This window comes from Rhinatrema bivittatum, chromosome 7, assembly GCF_901001135.1.
Source record: "Rhinatrema bivittatum chromosome 7, aRhiBiv1.1, whole genome shotgun sequence".
NCBI classification, from domain to species: Eukaryota; Metazoa; Chordata; class Amphibia; order Gymnophiona; family Rhinatrematidae; genus Rhinatrema; species Rhinatrema bivittatum.
In genome coordinates, this window is record NC_042621.1 from 308,387,969 (window position 1) to 308,401,979 (window position 14,011).

At 51.4% G+C, this 14,011-nt stretch overlaps 1 protein-coding gene across 1 annotated transcript in view; it reads left to right on the top strand.

Annotated features, from left to right (window-relative positions):
* Window positions 1-868: 868 nt before the first annotated feature.
* BTBD16 (BTB domain containing 16) overlaps window positions 869-14,011 on the top strand; it is a 146,379-nt gene continuing 133,236 nt past the window's right edge. Inside the window, exons 1-3 of the mRNA XM_029610755.1 lie at window positions 869-1,187; window positions 7,987-8,131; window positions 9,764-9,846. Of these exons, the coding sequence (XP_029466615.1) occupies window positions 869-1,187; window positions 7,987-8,131; window positions 9,764-9,846 (547 nt within the window). The remainder of the gene's footprint in view (window positions 1,188-7,986; window positions 8,132-9,763; window positions 9,847-14,011) is intronic.

Genomic DNA, 14,011 nt, shown 5'->3' on the forward strand with positions numbered 1-14,011 from the left:
GCTCCAGCCACCGGAAACGAACACCAGATAGAAACGGATTTACTCCCAGGGAAGGTCAGCTGGAGACAAGGTCTGGAGCGAGGCAAAGCTGAACCTGGAACTAGGAACTGACAGTACATCAGGATCAGAACTGGACACCAGGACCAAGACTTGGAACTTGGAAACATCAGGACTGGAAGATAGGACGTCGAATACAAAAGGACACCGCTACCTCGGGACACCAGGATATCAAGGCATCTGGACATCTATGGCATCTGGACATCAGGGACATCTAGAGAGGAGGACCTCAGGGACATCTGGAACACGATGGACGAAGACATCTGGAGACAGGGAGACATCTGGACATCTGAAGACAAGGATACGGGATCTGACGAGAGACCAGGATATAGAACGAAGATGAAGACAAAGGTTCAGGGACCACGGATGAAGACAAGGAGCACCAACAAAGAACAGAGTGTCTTGAAGAAGCGAGGAAGGATCACGGAGGACTCCTGGAACAAAGAGTTGGAACTGAGGGTCCAGGAGCAGTCCAGCTCCATGACTGACTCCTTGCAAAGGCGAAGACTAAGTGAAGGAAGGCCCTCTTTACAGGGCTGAAGAGGAAACACCTTGGAACATCAGCAGGAGGAGCCCAGGAGGACTGCCCACTGCTGGGCCTTTAAATGAAGAGAAGAGGTGCGGCCATGTGCCTAGGAAGGGGCAGGACCTTGGAGAGTGATGTCCTGCTGCGAAGAAGGAAGAAGGCCTTGACGTCGGCGGCTCCCTTCCACGAAGTAAGAAGATTGACAGAAGCTCTCTGCCGCATGAAGAGGAGCTCCGGAGCGGACTCCAGGCCTCGGTTGAGGAGCTTCAAGGTGGCCTCCAGGCCATGGAAGAGGAAAGCTTTGGTGGTGGCCTAGCCGCAAGGAAGAAACAGGAGTTGGCACCAGGCCGTGAAGCCAAGCTCCAGCGTCGACGGCGGCCTAGCCGGATGGAAGAGGACCCAGGCGATGGTGGCCTCTGGGCCACGGGAAAGGAGCTTCGGAGCGACCTCCAGGCCGCTGAAGGCGGTGGCTTAGCCGCAAGGAAGAAACAGGAGCGGCACCAGGTCGCGAAACCCAGCTCCAGCGGCGATGGCGGCGGCGGCGGTGGCCACCTTGCTGCGGAAGAAGGCAAGCAGCGGCCTCCAGGCTGCAGGAGGGGCAGCGGTAATAACGGCGGTGGGACTGGCATCGGTGGCGGCGGCCTCCAGGCCCCACTGGAAGGTGAGAGGCTGCTTGTGAGCTTATCCCACAAGCAGAATCGCAACAATTTCGAAACATTTAGCACCTTCCTTCATTGGGCTACCACAGAGGCCGCCGGGCTAACGTCCCTAGTCCATTACCTCGATGACTTTCTGTTCATAGGAAGAGGGTGTACAGCCGAATGCGGCAGGTTGCTTGACACGTTCCACAGTTTGGCATGGAGGTTTGGCATCCCATTGGCAGGAGACAAGTCATAAGGCTTGGTGACGGTCCTTACTTTCCTGGGGATCGAGTTCAATTCCACACGGATGGAATTGACTCCCCAGCAACAAATTGGTGAGGCTGGCCGATATGGTGGCAGTCACCATGCGAAGTAAGAAAGTCACGTTGAAGCACATGAGGTCTCTCATAGACAGTTTGGCCTTTGCAGTGCAGGTTATTCCCATAGGCATGCGTATAGGCAAGGCAATCAAAGAAGACCTAGCCTTGTGGTCTGAATTCCTTAGGGACTTCAACGGTGCCTCAGTGTGGCTTCCCAGGCCAATTAGCAGCGACCACCTTCAGCTGTACTCTGATGCATCAGGAGGCATCGGCTTCGGCGTGTACTTCAAAAGCGCCTGGAGCACAGCTCAGTGGCTGGACCATTGGGCGGCAACTGGCTTAACCAGGAACATCATATTTTTTTAGCTATTCCCCATTGTAGTTGCCTTGCACATCCGGGGCGATGTCCGTAGCTGCTAATGGGTGGCTTTATGGTGCAACAACGCAGCAGTATTGCAGTCGATAAACAAGCAGATCTCCAAGTGCCTCCTGGTGTCAGGGCTGCTGAGGGAATTCGTATTCTGCTGCTTGCAAATGAACATTGTGACGCAGGTGAAGCACGTTCCTGGTATGCGCAATGAGGTTGCTGATTCGCTCTCTCATTGCAAGTGGTCCCTGTTCAGGAAGCTGGCGCCATAAGTGGAGCTGATTGGCAGAGATGTTCAGGGCAGCTATGGTCCTTCGGAACTGGCCAGTGTATGAGATGCTGCGAAGATCCCTCGCTCATCCACCTGGAACGCCTATATCCACAACTACAAGAAAGTGAAGCCATTCCTCACCACAAGCGGTTGGTCCGGTCACCGGGATCCCGAGGACCTATTGATTTGCTACATTGTGCACGCCAAGCAGTGCGGGGTATCCAGAAACATAGTTCATTCGCATCTGGCCGCCTGGGCATTCTTCGCAAAGTTGGAAACTGGGCGAGCTGAACAGTACTTTGCAGTAAAAAGAGTGAAGCTGGGCTGGGCAGGAGAGTCTGTACCTCGACACAACACACTGAGGCCGTTAACTCAGGACCTGCTGATGTCACTGTAGAGCGTCATGCCCTCAGTAGTACCAAGTGAGTTTGAGACTGCACTTTTTCGAGTCACTTTTGCACTCGCATTCTTCAGTGCCCTGCACATTAGTGAGTTCACTGCGCCATCGGGGAACACATTTCGGATGCATAGCTTGCTGCGGGAGGACGTCGGGGTCTCAAACGGCACGCTACACCTGACATTGAGGCAGTCAAAGACAGATCAAGGGGCACGCGGTCAAGTCATCACTCTGGCGGCAGTCAAGGGTCTGTTAACATGTCCGATAGTGGCCGAGACGTCATACCTGGCATTGTGTCCAAAAGTGAATGGCCTGTTCTTAAGGCACTGGGACAAATCCCCAATAAGCAGATACTCGTATTCCGCAGTTTTCAAGAAAGCACTGCAAAAAGCCAAGCTTCAGAGTGAATGTTTCGGCACTCACTCATTCCACCTCTAGCGCCGCATCTGCCGGCCTGCCGCAGGCTGCCATACAGCAGATGGGCCATTGGAGGACCAGGGCATTTGGGTGATACATCAGGCGGGATGACTGCTTGCCGTGGCCCGGGTGTGTCCTGAGACTTAAGCTTCCCTTTGCTTGCAGCTGCCCCCTGTCGTCGTTCAGCATGCATTGTGGTTCGCACTGCTGAACACGATTAGGGATAAACTGAGCCACATCATCTCAGCATGGCCGGCTTCCAGAATGTGCTGGTCAGAGATCATAACCCGGCGGAAGTTGGGCACTGGATGGTGGGGGATGGTTGGGCACTGGATGGTGGGGGATGATTGGGCAGTGGATGGTGGGGGATGGTTGGGCACTGGATGGTGGGGGAGATACAATGCCAAATTCAACAGGCAGAGAGCTAAGGCTTTGCAGCGCCAAGGCGCTCATCACCCGAGGCATGGGTGGGTGGATGCGCAGTGCGCAGAATTGCATTCTCTGGATGGAGTGCATCTATCTGATGTGGGCATTGATTTGTTTCTGCAAGCCTGGCAGAGGGTATTCACAGGCGTAATGCAGGGCCCGTAGCCATGTGGTATGGGGGAGGAGTCTGTCCTGTGGGGCCGAGAGGTATTCTCGGCCCACAAACAACGGGATCCCGAGGGTGGTGGCGACTGAGTCCTGGAAGATTAATGTAACGATGAATACTGCTTATGAGATAGGGAGGTGCCGATAAAGATGAGAGGGGCCTAGGAGCCACTTATTGGCGCTTGGCCGTCGAGGACGGATGTTGGGCATGGGGAGCGGGCCTTGATGATTTTCGGCGGCCTGGCACATCTGTGAGGGGCCCCGGCGGGGCCTGCTGCATGGTGGCCTGACGGGGCCCCTCCGGCAGCGGTGTTCTGCGGCTGGACGGGGGGGGGGGGGGCCTCTCAGGGAGAGCAACCTCCCCTCTCCCCCCCCCTTTCAGATTCCACTAGGGCGGAAGGGGCTGAGTCGTCTGTACCTCCCCTGCGATTAATAGTAGGACTCGGCGCCAAATTAGATTCCCCTGTTAGGGTCATCTAATAAACGCTGCGGCCAGTTTGCGTCCTAGTTATGACTGAGGTTTTTCATCGTGTCTGTGTGGTACTGCAGGGTGGACGGCCCAGCTGGGCGGGGGCGGGATAGAACCCAGGGTGGCAGGGCTGCCTGGTTATTGTAGCGCTCGCCTAAGGAACTGGTACTGATGACATTAAACAGAAGAAGTCTCTTCAAAGACTAAAACAGACTGATCCCAATTTCTTTTTCAGCTGCTTTCACGTCCTCTGCCAGCAGCTCACACGCACTACCTTGTGACTCGGCCCATGAACATGCTCTGATCTCTCCGGTCCTATCAAATAAAAACTGAGAGCAAGGTGACTGGAACAAGCTGGTAACCTCTTGTGACCAAGACACGCTTCCAAAAATGCAGACCCCCATATTCATTATGTTTTCTGCTTGGCTGCTTTATTAACAAAATGCCTTAAAGAGGGTGTTCAGCATTCGTCAGACAGGAATTCCACTCAAACATTGTACAGTAATCACCGTAAATCATCACTTCTTGCCTGCAGGAGGTATCAGATTCCCAGCATCCCAGGCAACGGCAGAGATTTTATTTTCCCAGCAATAGCAATTCTGCCTGTTGTGCCCATCGGTCGCAGACGGCTGCGCCCTCTGTTGCTCACCTTTTTTCTGCCTGACTCTGTTCAGTTTGGCAAGATGGCTGCCTCCGCTTCTCCACAACGACCCCTCCGGCGTCCCCGGTCCGGCATGGGCGATTGCGTTCGCCATCTTTCTCCCGGAGTCACCTAGGGCACGCGTGCGCAGCCCCGTCCTTTACGTGCATCAAGGCGGGAACCTCAGGGGCATCCCCACCGCATGACGTCACTAGCTCTGGTATTTAAAGTCCGTTCACAATTCCTAATACGAGTTAGCAAGGAATCCTCCATGTTGACCTCTCTACGTTACCAGACGCTTCCGCTCTGTGTACTCTCGCTCCAGGATGACTTAGGTACCCGCTCCTCGGGGGCCTTGCCTCGCTCCTGTCTACCCCCTGGGGTTGCCTATTACCTTCAAGGATGCCCAAGGTACCCGGTCCTCGGAGGCCTTAATTCATCCCAGACCTCCGCTCCTCGGGGGTTCTCTCCTACTACAACTACCAGCATCAGAGTGAGTATTACCACTGCAGTTCTGTCTCTCCATTGTCTCATCTTTCTCTTCATAGATCCTTGGCCTACCCCACACCGCGGACCACTACCAGATCCACTCTCACTGGCCTTTCCATCTAGGCCTGTGTTCTCGGCCTACCCCACTTCGTGGACCACTACTGGACCCATCTCCTTCTCGGGACCTGGTGAGACTGTGTAACTGCCTTTTCCACTCTGCAGTCTTCAGGCGGAACATTGCCATCAGACATCTCCTCTGCTGACTGGGATCATTGCCCGTTCCTCGGGTTACCATGTACATTGCAGTATAATAAAGACTAACTTTCTCTGTGCCCATCTCTGCTCTGGAGCTAGCCTATTGCTGCAAGTCCCTGCCCTGTGGGAGGTGCCATCTCTTGCAGCGACCAAGGGCCCACGCCTCAATGTCCAAAACACAACACTGCCAAAGCTCTCCAGGTTCTCCTGGTGCTCTTCAAACACTGGACTTTTTCATGCTCTCTCATGCGCTTTTCCTGGACCGGGCTTTCTCCTAACCACAGCGTTGCTGAAGCTTCTCTAGGTTTTTCTTAGGTGTTCTGCCCAAACCTTGGTTTCTTTCTCCAACAACGTCCTCCAGACTTAGGGGATTCTTTGCTGACAATCTGACTTTCACTAGGTCTTATCACCAGCAACGTGTACAGGGTTCAGAAAACCTCGTACACTCCCATCAGTCAGCCTCAGGGAGCACTGGGGAAGCTCTACCAGGATGGGGAACATGGAAAGCTGGGGACGGTAGCAAAGGGATGGAGAATAAAACAGAGAATATCCTAATGCTTCTGTATCCTCCATGTTGAGATCTCATCTTGAGTACTGTGTGCAGTTCTGGTTACCACATCTCAAGAAAGATAGAGCAAAATGAGAGGTATGGAGAAGGGCGACCAAAATGATAAAGGGGATGGAACAGCTCCCCTATGAGGAAAGGCTGAAGAGGTTAGGGCTGTTCAGCTTGGAGAAGAGACGGCTGAGGGGGTGGGGTATGATAGAGGTCTATAAAATAATGAGTGGAATGGAACGATTAAACATTAACCAGTTGTTTACTGTTTTGAAAAGTGCAAAGACCAGGGGACACACAATGAAGTTACTGGGTAAATCATTTAAAACTAATAAGAGAACATTTTTTTTACTCAACGCATAACTAAGTTCTGTAATTTGTTGCCAGAGGATGTGGTGAAAGCTGTTAGTGTAGCTGTGTTTAAAAATGGTTTGGATAAGATCCTGGAGGAAAAGTCCATTAACCATTATTAAGGTGGAGTTGCAGAAATCCACTGCTTATCCCTGGGATGAGCAGCTTGGAATCTCTCTACACCTTGGGATCCTGCCAGGTACTTGTGGCCTGGATTGGCCACTGTTGGAAACAGGATACTGAGCTTGATGGACTCTCGGTCTGACCCAGTATGGCAAGTCTTATGTATTTATGACAGAATCATCTGCAGGGCCAAACTGGGCTGAAGACACTTTATAAAAACAAACTGTCCACACCAATACTTGTGCTCCAAAATTAAACCTTTACTGTAACTAAGGTAGAAGCAGCTTTACAATTCAACTGATTTCAACATCAGGAATATTAAATCTTCAGTAGACAAAACTCATCTTCTGAAAATCACAGTCCACTTCTGCCCCAGTTCGGCCTTTTCCCTCCACTCCACGTTACTCCAATCACTCTTATTCCGTATTCTCCCAGGCCCTTGGGGAACCTAGAAATATTTGTACAGTCGCTCACCAATATCTCTCCTCGGGACTCCAACAAGCTCCTTCCCCAAAATCTGCTCTCTCTGACTCTTGGAGGGGGGTCCCTGGTGTATTTTTTCCGTTCTCAGATGTTACCACAGTTCGGTACTCAAACTTCAGTCCTCCAGGACGGTGCCTCCCCTTCTCTTGGGCAAATGTCTGTCCTGAGCTCTAGAGTGAAATGCCCGGTCCATTACCTCTTCCCCAGGTCCAGCTGGCCCCCCCACCACAGTTCCCCTGTCCTAATCCCAGATGTCTTCTTCTTTCACTCCAAGCTCCCACCTGCAAACGTCATTCCCCTCTCCTAAAAGCTGGCGATCCTCCCCTCTCTCAGAGGAGCCTTCTTCTCTCCCGTTCCTTCCATCTCGCCACCCTTCTGGGGCGTTTTTTGGGAGACCCTGCTCCTCCTTCCCCACTTCAGCACTCACAACTCATTTCACCTCACAGGGAGGTGTCTGATGTTTCTCCAGTCACTCGTCTGGCCCCTCTCCCCCTGCCACTGGCTCACAGTCACACTGCCTGCTCGGGCTGCCCTTCACCCCACACGCTGCGACTTTCCCACTCTTAACCCACAGCATAAACTTCTCACCTTTTTTGACTACTCCCAGGAACACAGCCCTTATGGGAAGGCCACTTCCATTCTCCTCCCACAGGACACTAGCCATCTCCTATGCCTGAACTTGCCCAGCCTGCATGTCCTGAGTGCCCTGTTACGTCACTGTGCCGCGCTCCTCGCTTCATCACCTCTGGCCTTGCGATAGGAGACGCTCCTCACAGGACCCTGAGCTCCTTCAGTCTCCTGCGGGGCCATCTGGTGAGTAGCCCAGTCACAGCAGCCCGGCTCTCTTCAAGCTCCCTGCCCTCTCTCTCTTCATCTTTCCTCAAATCCCCAGGGATTCCTATTTCAGGGGGGTTTCTGGGGGATATCAGTACTTAAGCCACAGGCAAGGGAGGACAAGGGAGAGAGAGCAAGAAACCTAAGCGAGGGTTGACTGATGAGTGAGGGTAACGTCCGCCCTTCTGTTCTCCTGCAGCTGGTTCTCTTGTGTCCCTGAGCGAGGAGTCCAATTCTGACCTGCTCAGCCTGCCCTCGCTGAAGCAGGAGAAGTCCATGAGTCTGCCCTGTTTAGTGCCATCGGAGTGCAGCAACATTAGCCTGGATCAGCCCCTGCCAAAAAGGTAAGCCCCCAGCATCTCTTCTCTTCATGGCATCCCGGCTCACGCTTTAACCTTAGGGAGGAGCAATGTTCAAAGCAATGTAAAAATGTCCTCTCCATGAGGTTCAGCGAGGCAGGGCCCGTTAGCCGCAGTTAGAGGGCAGCGGGCCGGGGGGGGGGGGGCCATGTTTAGGCAGGGGAGGTAAGGCTCTCCTCTACGTGCTTTCTGCAGGCTGCTCCTGCTTCGTTTTAAAGCAAAGGTTTGCACGTACTTGCTTTGAAAATTGATGAAAAGCCTGCAGGTAGAAAGTAGGCCCTATCTTTGTCCCCACACAGGAAGTGCGAACGTCGCCTGCCGTCGCTTTAAGTTCTGTCTCAGCATTTCCATTAGGGATGTGCTGTCCTTATTTTCATTTTGTTTTAAAACAGTGCACACTACGCTAAAACAATGCAAAACGGGGAAAACCCCCCCAAAAACCCAAGTGTCACGAATACAGAAATGAAACAAGAGAGAGAGAACCTTTTTGGCTGCAGGGCCCTAATTCCGCGAGTGGTTTATTATAATCTGTGCCAGAGACAGGCACGGGGAGGATAATTAAAGCCCACCGAAGTCTGCATTTTACAAGCTTTGATATTAATTTTAGGTGAACTCTAATGGATTAATCGACCTGCAAATGTTATTTCATGGAAACCAGCGCCTGCTGTACTAAATCTGTTTTCCCATTCAATGTTTGTGGGAATAAACCTTGGTCAGTTGGCCCCTAAGTTATGCACTTCTGACCGTCACCTCCCTGTGCTGCTCTGAAAACAGATTTTCATTTTGAAAAATGTAGATTAAGATCTTACTGCTGAGCAGGGCTTCCCAAACCCGTGCCAGCTGGGTTTTCCGGATATCCGCAGTGATAAATGAGCATACAGTGTGCTTGGACGTGTGCAGACTTATCTCATGCCTGTGTTCACTGTGGGCTGGCACAGGTGTGGGAAGCCCTAGCCTGGGTGAATCTAGGAAAGCCCGTGCAGAGAAGGCCGGCCCGGAGAACAGCTCAGAGCCCTGACGCGCTCACAGCCACTCTCTTTATCCAGCCCGCTTCACGACTCTTGTCCATTACCCGGACCACCCTGGCCTCTATGCGGACTCAGGCCCCTGGTGTTTCGGGAAGCTACGCTGGGCTTGAGCTCTGCTAGGATCCCGGAAGACACCAGAAGGAGGCTGTGTTCCCTTGAAGGCTCCCGAACCCCACACCATCCCTGATCATTCTGCTCCTCATTGCAGAGCCTGCAGAATTGAGACGCAAGCCGAAGGAAGGGTTGAATTGGGAAATGTTCTACCATGTTACTCTCTGCAGTTATTCACATTGTTAATTGTAAACCGGGTTGATGTGATTCATATCATGAAACTCGGTATAATAAAAATAATAAATAAATAAAATAAATAAGGGGCCTCTGCAGAGAGGACGGGGGCTGATGTACTGCTGAGAGAGTCGGGGGGGGAGGCCTAGACAGCCTGCAGCAGAATGGAAGAGGTCTAGAGGCAGGGGGAGAAAACCGACAGGAAAATCAGGAGAATAGTGGGCCGTGCCCGCAGCTAACGAATGAGAGAGTCACGAACCAATGCCTCTGCTTATCTTTTTCCTCTCTTTCCTGCTCTGTGGAGGTCAATCTCCTGGCACAACAACCCGGCTCCGGAGGACATGTTCAGCTACCACTCGCAGAATGTGACGGATGGCATGGAGCCCGGTGAGTGACGGCCGCTGGGAGGAAGGGCGAATGTGTGCATTGCTGTTTTATGCTATCATTGCAAAACTGTGTTTCAGAAATGAAGGGCGGCTTCCACGCAACCAGCTGCGAGCGCCATGCCGGAGCAGCGACGTCAGGCACGCATTACTGAATACTGAATGCTCCCCTTCCAGGGCCTGCAGAGAGCTTTACTTCTCACATCTGTTGGGGCTGGTGGGGGGGGGGGGGGGGTGATGTGCTCTGCCCCAGCAGAGGCAATATGGCCGGCCGCCTGCTGCTGAAATCCCCACAGGAGGCAGCACCACGCCATGGCAGGGAAAATTGGTTGATTTGGCAGAGCTGCCAAGGGAGGGTGGAAAAATCACTCCATGCCTTCCAAGTTATATGCTGATGACATTCAATTTTATGTCAAAGTGAAAAAGTCATGGCAGGAAACAGTTGATTCTCTCACGCTCTGCTTAAATACTATAAATCATTGGTTAAAACATAACAAGTTATTGCTCAACACTAATAAAACTACTATGTTGTTGATCCATCGATCATTATCTACTTCTATTCAGAACTCTTTGATAATTGATAACGTGTCTTTTTCTCTTGTTAATCCAATTAAGAGTCTGGGCATTCTGTTAGATTCTACGTTATCATTTAAACCTCAAATTAGAATGTTAATCAAAACTGGTTTTTTCAAATTGCGATTGTTGGTTGGTTTACGTCATCTGCTCCATGAAAAAGATTTTTTGACTGTTGTCCGAGCAATTATCTTCCCTCATATTGATTACTGCAATGGATTGTATATTGGGTTACCGAAATGTCGAATTCAGCCAATTCAGTTATTATTGAATTCTGCTGCTAGGTTGGTATCCAACCTAAAACGTCGCGATAGGATATCGCCAGTTTTATGTAAACTCAATTGGCTACCAGTTCCTGATAGGATTTTGTTTAAAATAGGGTTGACTGTTTTCAAACTTCGTATGAGTAATTCTTCGTTCTGGTTTAATGCTCTTTTAAGAATCAATAAACCAGCTAGATCCTTGAGATCCTCTCAGTTGAGTTTTCTTGAAGTTCCCTCCATTCGTCATGCTCGTTTGTCTAGTACTAGAGAGACTTCCTTTTCAGTTGCGGCACCTTCACAATGGAATTTGATTCCTTTTGACCTAAGATCTCTAGATGATCTTAAGAAATTTAAAACATCTTATAAAGATTTTCTTCTTACCCGTGCTTTTGAGATTTAGCTATGAAGCGATTACCATCTAACTGATTTAGATTTTTTCTCACCTGTATTTTTGAGACGTAAGCAATGAAGTTAATACCATCTAACTGATTGAGTATTATATATCAGATTTAAGATGTATTGTAATGAAGTTTTGTCATCTTACTTCATATACAAATGTGACAATGTTTTATCTGTTGATTTGATGTTAATTTAAATTTATATTGTTGACTTTTAGTCTTTGTTAAATGTTTATTGTAATTCTGTGTATGTAATTATGTACATCGCTTAGGCCATTTGCGTTAAGCGATTAATACATTTTTTAAAAACAAAAACAAAAAAAACAAGAATAGAAGAAAAGGTGAAAAAATGCCCATCAGTATTTGACTGTGTCACACAGTAATTTTCTCTTCTGCGCACAGTCACAGAAGCAGAATAGGATGGCAAATAAGGGCCACACCGAGCCTGGAGAGTTGATTTCTGGCAATCCCTTCACTTTTCCACACATAGGACCCTCTGTGCCTGTCCCAGATGTCCGCCATCTCCCTTTCTGAGGAGAAACGTTTTCTAAGGTTACTCCTGAGCCTGCCTTTTTCCCACCTCCTGTCAAAGAACTAACTTTCCACTAAGAGAGATTTGTTTTTTGTGCATTACTTCTTTGAGGTATTTCAATGTGTCCGTCATAGCCCGCCTCTCTCTCTCCTCGTTCCTTTAAGGGTAGACTGTATATATTTGGGTCCATATGGCTCATCCTGCAGGGCTTTAGCTGCCAACCCTGCCCTGTTTCGGCAGTTTTTCTCTGAGCTGCCTCTACTTCATCTATTTTGTTGTATTTCTGAGTGCGGTTGGTGCCCAAGTACCGGGGGGAAACCAGATTGTGTTTGTATTACTAAATGTTGTGGAGCGCTAGGAGAGCGATCCCACTCCTGGGAGATGTGTGTGCCCTTGGGCCGCGGCTCGACGCCAGAGGGGTCTGGAGAGGTGCCACGGGAGGCGTGGCATGCCCGAGCATGGGCTGGACGGAGGCAAGCTGGAGTGAAGACTGGAAGACAGGCCCTCCTCCGGACCTGCACGCTTCGGAAGACCCAACAACGCAATGTTGGTCTTGTGAACAGTCCTCCGACCGTTCCCAGCCCTTTCGGACCTGCCGCAGGGTACGGCACGAAGCGGCAGGCCGGATGGAGGCCAGGGCAGCGAAGACTAGAACGTGGTTTTCAGACGAGACTCAGGAACGACGTAGACTCAGGCACAGACGTGGACTCAGGACGAGGTGCAGGATCCATAGACGTGGATGCAGGAACGAGGGCTGAAGGTAGACATGGGCACTGACCCTCAGGGCGCCCTACTCAGGCCACCCGTGGGACTGAGTCGCGGACCACCCTGTCCCATGCGCGCCCTACACAGCCCTGGGAGGCTGGTCGCGGACCACGCTGAGAGCGGGAGAGCACAGGGAAGAAGAAGCGGAGGTTTACTGCACTCCTGGCAGCCGAAAGCTGGTGCTGCACTCCTGGCAGCCAAAGACAAGGTTTGCTGCACACTGGCAGCCTAAGGCAGGTTAAAGCATCAGGGTAAGGAACAAGGACTAGGACAGACCTCAGGGCTGGAACAAGGACATCTGGAACAGCAGGTAACATCAGGACTGGAACACAGATACTGGATCAGGGAGACACACCTCAGAGCTGGAACATGGACATCTGGAACAGCAGGTAACATCAGGACTGGAACACGGGAACTGGATCAAGAGACAGACCTTGGGACTGGAACAGCAGGTGGACGTCAGGACTGGAACAGAAAGCAAACATCAGGACTGGATGAGGAGCTCCGACAGAGAACATGAAACACGGGACCTTGCAGAAGTGCTGGAACACGGACGACTTCCTGGAGCGAAGGATCTCAGGAGTGACCAACTCCTTGCGAAGGCCAAGACAGACTGAAAGCTGAGCCCTTTAGTAGGGCTGAGGTGGACAACGCCCAGGGAGGGGTCAGCAGGGGGCCACACCTGGCTGGCCCTTGAAGAGGAGCAGAGAGACGCGCGCTCGCGCCCTAGGGAGCTGAAGAGAAGAGCTGGAAGCTGGTGGCGTCCTCAGCCACGTGGAAGGCCAGGGAAGCAGTGGAGCAGCCCTGGGCTGGAGCTGGGTGAAGGTAGGTCAGTGGAGCAGCTCCCAGCTGCAAGGACAGAAGCAGGAAGAAGCAGAGAGAGGTAAGGCTGGCTGCAGGCACCGGCAGAGAGAACAGAGAGCTGCAAGGACTGAAGCAGGAGAAGGGCTGACTGCAGGAACGGCTCCATGCCGTGAAAACAGCCCCAGGAGGAGAGGTAAGACTGCAGGCAGAGCAGAGAGCTGTAGCAGGCTGCAGGCACTGGCAGGGACGGCTTCCCAGCCAGGCAAGGACCCGGGCTGTAGCAGGCACCAGCAGAGACGGCCTGCTGACTGAAGGGCCCGGGATCGCAGCAGCACGTCGGGGGAAGGCAGGAACAGAGGAGCCGGCCGCATGGGAACAGCTGCGGGGACAGCCCCAGCTGATTCAGGGAGAAAGCAAGCAGCAGCGTCAGCAGCCTGACTGGCTGTCTGTGAGAAGGTAAGAGCCTGCCCACGCTTCTTGCGGGCAGGAGCATAACACTAAAACATGCTTAAAAGAAAGAGATTCAGTATTTATTAAGCAGCTTGATGTGGAGAGGTTTGACGTCTTTTCAAAATCTCGGTGCAGTAAAAGTGGAGGGGGCTTTTGATTTTAGGGAGAAGAACATTAGGGTTGAAGCTAGATGAAATTGCAATTGTCCTAGCTTCTGAAGTGTTATAAGCTAATTATCTTTGATTTAAGTAATCTTACTGCCCGCCAGGGCTTTTAGTTCACAATTCATCCCCCCTGGCTGAAGTGTTTTCTAATCTAAATCTTTATATTTCTGCTGTTATTGTCTTAGGGGATTTTAATGCACAGGTTGATGTTGCCCTGTTA